At 35.5% G+C, this 7,255-nt stretch overlaps 1 protein-coding gene across 1 annotated transcript in view; it reads left to right on the forward strand.

Moving 5' to 3' along the window:
- Positions 1-1,499: 1,499 nt before the first annotated feature.
- LOC128636245 (mucin-5AC-like) overlaps positions 1,500-7,255 on the forward strand; it is a 154,854-nt gene continuing 149,098 nt past the window's right edge. The window contains exon 1 of the mRNA XM_053689282.1: positions 1,500-1,535. Coding sequence (XP_053545257.1) covers positions 1,500-1,535 — 36 coding nt within the window. The remainder of the gene's footprint in view (positions 1,536-7,255) is intronic.

The following is a 7,255-nucleotide window of genomic DNA, read 5'->3' on the forward strand; positions in this document are numbered from 1 at the left end:
CTATACCCAGGAATTTTGTTTGTTTATATTGTCCTTTTTGTATTTTTGCTATAGCACACCGCTAAGTGGTGTTATTACCTTTGTTTGACAGATAGAATCAACATATATTAGATATGATATAATACATTTTAAAGATAAAACCTGCAACCAGGCAATTGAGAAATCAGTATGCCAGCCGCTGCCAGTGACAAACAAACACTCAGCAATGTATTGTAATATAAGTTATAAAAAAATCAAACTAAATCATGGAGATTAATCATAATATATTATTAATAATAATAATAAAGGAATTTAAAACAGTCTATTTCATTGTTATGATAAAAAGGCAATAAACAGTGGATTATACTTAATAGAAATCATTGCAATATGTATTATTTAGCACTTTAAAAGGATTTGACCTTTAATTGCTTTTTTTTTAACTTCATTTTTGCAGTGAATATTGCATTCTCTTACAATCCTAAAATGAGGTTGGGGCTTTTGCAGGAAGGCAAATTAGCTGTTTGTCTTTGGAAGTGTTGCTAGGAGACACCTACCTATTAGCTACAATTAGTTTATTGCCCATGTTCTGTAATGGTAGCTCTCTTATCTAGTTGTGGGCAGTGACTACACTGAGGTATTTATAAGTGCTCATTTAGCAAGAAAACAAGTAAGTTTGCTGTTTCTAACACAATCTGTTTCTTTTTATGTTTACTTAAATTTAACGTTTTTCAATTGAATCACTGTTTAATATCTTGCAGCAGGCAAGCTCAAAAACTCTGCTTGCTGATATCTCTTAAACTAAAGGATTGTGATTGACCCCATAGTGTATTAAAGACTGTGAATTAGAGTTACCTTCTGGACAAAAGCAACCATCGACACAATGTTGGTCACATGCAAGTGTACTATCTGGGTTGGAGCAACTGTCACCACAAGGGAAGCCACATTCGTGGTACTCAAGATTTTGAGGACATTCTCTAGCTAAATTGAAGAAAAAAGAAGACAGATAGATAGACAATAGTCAGTCAAATAACTTTTCTTGATACATTTAAAATGAAAAAGAAACAATAGATACTAAGAGCCTGATGATCAAAGATACTTCAGCTTGGAGAGAAATTATTGTGTAAGAAGAAAGTGTGCAAATTTGGAAGTCCCAGAGAATAAGAAATACCTCCCATAAAGCTCTCTGCACAGATAAGATTATTTAAAATGATTCTCCAGCACTGCCAGATATCTCACACAATTCTAGGCAGGCAATTTTACTATTTTATTTTAGACTTCAGTTTAGGTCCTTTAAGGTTTATTAAATATAAGCTTTGCACTTTATTTTGTAATTTAATGCATTTAGATTCAGTATACAGCAGTGATTTTACGGATTCCGATTATGCTTTGAAAGTTTCTGTGTAACTTTAACAAATTTGGATCCAACATTGTATATTTCTGTGTATCTTTTACAAATTGCACTGCACTTTGTATTTGTTTTATGTAAAATAAGACTGAACATTTTACAAAATGTGAAGGACATGGACATTCCTGGGCTGAACAGTGGAGTTCCCAGGGTATGTCAGAAGCTCTCTCATAATTCTTATTATATGCTCTAAACATTTTACACCTACATACCTCACTGATTTATCTCACAGCTGTATGCAGGTGAGGTTTGATCAAAATTTACAATACACCTACTTAACTGACAGAAAAGAAATGTATTACTAAAATAGAGGCAAATGCAAGTTAAATTGTAGTTAAAACATTTTATTTTAATTTTAATTTTCTGCAAACTGAGAATTTATATCAGTGTCAGATTGCGGCCAATAGGAATTAAGGTTGAAAAAATCCTATTGGCTGATGCAATCATCAGCCAATAGATTTTTTCTACCTTAATTCCGATTGACTGATTTCTATCAGCCAATCAGAATCTAAGGGACGCCAACTTGGATGACGTCATTTAAAGGAACCTTCATTCAGCAAGTGTGGGTGAAGACTTCTGTCTGTCTGGAGGGACCACTTCTGCCGGTTTTGTTAAGGACATCTTGCCGCTTGGATGAAGACTTCTCCCGGCTTCATTGAGGATGGATGTCGGCTCTTCAAAACTGTAAGTGAATCTTCAGGGGGTTAGTGTTAGGATTTTTTAAGGGTTGTATTGGGTGGGTTTATTTTTTAGGTTAGTGCTTTGGGCTGCAATAGAGCTAAATGCCATTTAAGGGCAATGCCCATCTAAATGCCTTTTTCACGGCAATGAGGAGCTTAGGTTTTTGGTTAGGGTTTTATTTGGGGGTTGGTTGTGTGGGTGGTGGGTTTTTTACTGTTGGGGGGTTGTTTGTATTTTTTTTTTACAGGTAAAAGAGCTGATTTCTTTGGGGCAATGCCTGCAAAAGGCCCTTTTAAGGGCTATTGGTAGTTTAGTTTAGGCTATGTTTTTTTTTATTTTGGGTGGGCTTTTTTTATTTTGATAAGGCTTTTAGATTAGGTATAATTTAGTTTAAATATCTTGTAATTTGCTTAATTTTTCTGTAATTTAGTGTTTTGTTTTTTTGTACTTTAGCTAATTGTATTTATTTATTTAATTGTATTTAATTTAGGGAATTTATTTAATTATAGGGTAGTGTTAGGTGTTAGTATAACTTAGGATAGGTTTTATTTTACAGGTCAATTTGTATTTATTTTAGCTAGGTAGTTATTAAATAGTTAATAACTATTTAGTAACTATTCTACCTAGTTAAAATAAATACAAACTTAGCTGTAAAAATAAACCCTAAGCTGTAACTATTAGTTATATTGTAGCTAGCTTAGGATTTATTTTATAGGTAAGTATTTAGTTTTAAATAGGAATTATTTAGTTATGAATAGTAGGTTTTATTTAGATGTATTGTAATTATATTTAAGATAGGGGATGTTAGGGTTAGACTTAGAATTAGGGGTTAATAAATTTAGTATAGTGGCGACGACGTTGGGGGCGGCAGAATAAGAATTAATAAATGTAGGTAGGTGGCGGCGATGTAAGATTAGGGGTGTTTAGACTCGGGGTTCATGTTAGGGTGTAAGGTGTAAACATAAAATGTGTATCCCCATAGGAATCATGGGGGCTGCGTTACTGAGTCTTTTTCTCTGCTTTTTTCGCAGGTGTTATGCTTTTTTTCAGCCGGCTCTCCCTATTGATGTCTATGGGGAAATCATGCACGAGCATGTACAACCAGCTCACGCTTTTAAAGGGACACTGAACCCCAAATTTTTTCTTTCATGATTCAGATAGAGTTTTAATTTTAAGCAACTTTTGAATTTACCTCCTGTTATCAAATTTTCTTTATTCTCTTGGTATCTTTATTTGAAATGCAAGAATGTAAAGTTTAGATGCCGGCCCATTTTTGGTAAACAACCTGGGTTGTCCTTGCTGATTGGTGGATAAATTCATTCACCAATAAAAAAGTGCTGTCAAGAGGTCTGAGCCAAGAAAAAAAGCTTAGATGCACTTCTTTTTAAATAAAAGGATAGCAAGAGAACAAAAAAAATGATAATAGGAGTAAATTAGAATGTTGCTTAAATTTGCATGCTCTATCTGAATCGCAAAAGAAAAAATTTGGGTTCAGTGTCCCTTTAAGCAGCGTTGGTATTGGAGTGAGGTATGGGAGCAGAATTTTGCTTCTACGCTCACTTCTTGCCTAATAACGCGGGTTTATAAAAACTTACCAGCGCTGTAGGAAAGTGAGCGGACCCCCTGTTACCGCAAAACTCGTAATCTAGGCGTTAAGTTCCTTAAAAACATGTACCTAGAAGAATTTTATGGAGTTTTGAAGGCAAAGGGTGGTTACAACAAATACTTGATTTAATTTAGATTGTTCTTCTGTTCACTCACTTTGCATTTTGTTAATTGATAAAAAAAAAAAGAAACTATTGATATTTCTATTTTAGTAAGAATTCTTACCTTACAGCATTTTTTTTTTTGCACCTGCTTAAAACTTTTGCACAGTACTGTATGTGCAGTCACAAATCAGCAGCTAGCTCTCTTGTAATGCAATGCATGCTCCTGAGCCTACCGAAGTAAGCTTTTCAACAAAGGCTACCAAAAGAACAATGCAAATTAGATAATAAAAGTACACGTGTAAAGATGTTTAAAAATGTATGCTCTATCTGAATCATGAAAGTAAAAAAATGAGGTTTCACTGTCCCTTTAACAGAGGTGCACCTGATACTGATAGTTTTAGTATATATTACTTTCCTGTCAGTTAAATAGTGTATTGTGAATTTTGAGCAAACTTAAGCTGTATACAGCTGGTGAGATAAATTGGTGAGACCTTAAGGTGTAAAATGCTTAGAGTATATCATGAGAATTGTGAGAGAGATTCAGACAGATCCTGTGGACTACTCTGTCCATCCCACTTTCTGAAGCTGTTAGTTTTATTTTACTTAGAACAAATACAAAGTGCAATGTAATTTGTAAAATATTTGCATAAACATACAAAGTATGATTTAAATTTGTTTAAATTGCACAGAAAATGTCAACGTTTAATAAGAATTTCACAGTGGCCACACAAAATATTTTAGAAATTGTGCTTGCATATGACTTAAATGTAAGCACAATTTCCTCCTCAAGTAGTATATGCTGCTCTGCCATCTTTTATCAACCCTGTGGATCTCTTCTTTGTAAAGTAAATGAGAGTTCAGGCCAGCCCCCCACCCGCCTGGTATAATGGGATTCCATGCCATGCTTTTGGATGGACTCCACTGGTCACTTCCTTCCTCCCCTTCCATGACACTTGTAAACATCATTATTGTAAAACATCCCGGGAGTTGTAGCAAATGCTGGGAAAAGCAGAACCTCACCCCCTTTACCAACTACTGCAAGTACAACTACATACACATTTTAGTAAATTGTGTGCATGATTTAAAAAAAATATATATTGTGTGGCCACTCTGTGGCTAGATATAATTTGTAATATCACAATCCTAAATATACTGCTGTTGTAAATGCATTAAAATAGAACAAAGAAAGTGCAAAGCTTAAATGTAATAAAAGCTAAAGGACACAGAGCTCCATTTATTAAGCTGCAAGTGTGCATGAATGAGCCTGAACTGCTAGTTCAGTAGCAGCTGTCTTAAAGGGAAATTAAACCCGCATTTTTTTTCTTTCATGATTTAGAAAGAGCATGCAATTTCAAACAACTTTCTAATTTACTTCTATTATCTAGTTTGCTTCATTATTTTGATATCCTTTGCTGAAAAACATATCTAGATAGGCTCAGTAGCTGTTGATTGGTTGATGCACATAGATGCCTCATGTGATTGGCTCACCTATGTGCATTGCTATTTCTTCAACAAAGGATATCTAAAGAATCAAGCAAATTAGATAATAGATGTAAAGTGGAATGTTGTTTAAAATTGTATTCTCTACTTGAATCATAATATATATTTTTTGTGTTTAGTGTCTCTTTAAGACTGCTGCAACTTTACCTCTCTGCCACCTAAAGTGTGCTGGATTTCAATTATCCCAATGAGATTAGCGGCTTGTGCAGCTTGTGCTGTGAAGCTAGGCAGACAAGGTTCATGATAGAAAACCTCATCTGTCCCGCAAGTTGATAAATAGAGCCTGTAATCTAAAGTCTAGCGTAATATAAAATACAAAGCACAAAGTGTAATTTACACTGTCAAGGACACTCCTGAGCAGGGTGGGGTGCTTTAACCAGAGGGATTTGGTCAGTCTCCCTTAATTTAAGAAATACAAAAGGGGTTTGGTTAACCTTTTAACGCCATTAGGACATTGTATGCCGTCCGAATTTTGCTGGGCTCTAGCGCCGAAGGACAGAATACAACATCCTAACCGCTTGGCTTTCCTGAAGCCACTGGCGCTTCCTTGATGGGATTGCGGTCTGGAGGGCGTGCCTAGCATCATAGGGACACCCCCTGACACGATCCCATCATTGAAATCTCGTGATCACGTGCACGATTGCAAGATTTCAATTTGTTTACATTGGAACAGTTGTTCCGATGTAGACACGTTAACCCCGGCACGAAAGGGTTAAACACACCTAACAAAAACATTTTATATATGTATACACATATTGTGGGAGTGCTGTCAAATTGACCAAGATTAATACAAGACAAAAAGTATTGGCACAAATCCAAACAAATGAAACCACATATTTCAAAATGCTGCAAAAAATTCCCTGCAAAAAAACTTTTATACTTTTAAAATAAATTGGAATCTTAGTCACTTTCTAATTTAACTCCTATTATCAATTTGTCTTGTTCTCTTGCTATCTGTATTTGAAAAAGAAGGCATCTAAGCATTTTTTGGACAGCACATTTTTATTGGTGGATAAATTTATCACCAATCAGCAAGGACAACCCAGGTTGTTCACCAAAAAATGGGCCGGCATCTAAACTTACATTCTTGCATTTCAAATAAAGATACAAAGAGAATAAAGAAAATGTGATAATAGGAGTAAATGTAGAACGTTGCTTAAAATTTGGGTTCAGTGTCCCTTAAAGCACACCTAACAAAAAACAGCAGAATACGGCCATATTGTGTGACTAAGATCCCAATTTTATTTAAAAGTATAAAAGTTTTTTTGAAGGCAATTTTTCGCAGCATTTTGAAATATGTGGTTTAATTTGTGTGTGTGCCAATACTTTTTGTCTTGTATTAACCTTGGTCATTTTGGCAGCACTCCCACAATATGTGTATACATATATAAAATGTTTTTGTTAGGTTCCCCCTGAAGACTCGCGGCCAGCAGGGAGTGTCAATCAACCCAATGGTACTCAAACGGGTTGATTTCTGGCGATGTATGTCCGCCTGCTCATAGCAGACGGACAGGTTATGGAGCAGCGGTCTTTGTGACTGCTGCTTCATAACTGCTGTTTCTGGCGAGTCTGAAGACTCGCCAGAAACAGGGGTCATCAAGCTCTTTATGGAGCTTGGTAACTAGAGGCCATAGTACTGCAGTGTTGAAATTCTATTTTTAGAAAATTAGAAATGAATGATTCAGCCCAGTAAGGCTAAACTTTGTAGCGTTGGGACCAGTCTATTTTGGGACACCTTGTAAGTGGTGACTGGCTGAGCAGAATTTGGCCATATTGTGTGACTAAGATCCCAAGTATAAAGGTTTTTTGCAGGCAATTTTTTGCAGCATTTTGAAATATGTGGTTTCATTTGTTTGGGTGTGTGCCAATACTTTTTGTCATGCACAAAGTGTAAATGTAAGAAAACTATCATTGCACTGGGTTTGTCGCTCCTTCACATCCAGAAATGCAGGAAATGCCCTTTAGAGAAAATGCATGCTCC

The sequence above is a fragment of the Bombina bombina genome, chromosome 7 (genome assembly GCF_027579735.1).
Source record: "Bombina bombina isolate aBomBom1 chromosome 7, aBomBom1.pri, whole genome shotgun sequence".
Taxonomy (NCBI): Eukaryota; Metazoa; Chordata; class Amphibia; order Anura; family Bombinatoridae; genus Bombina; species Bombina bombina.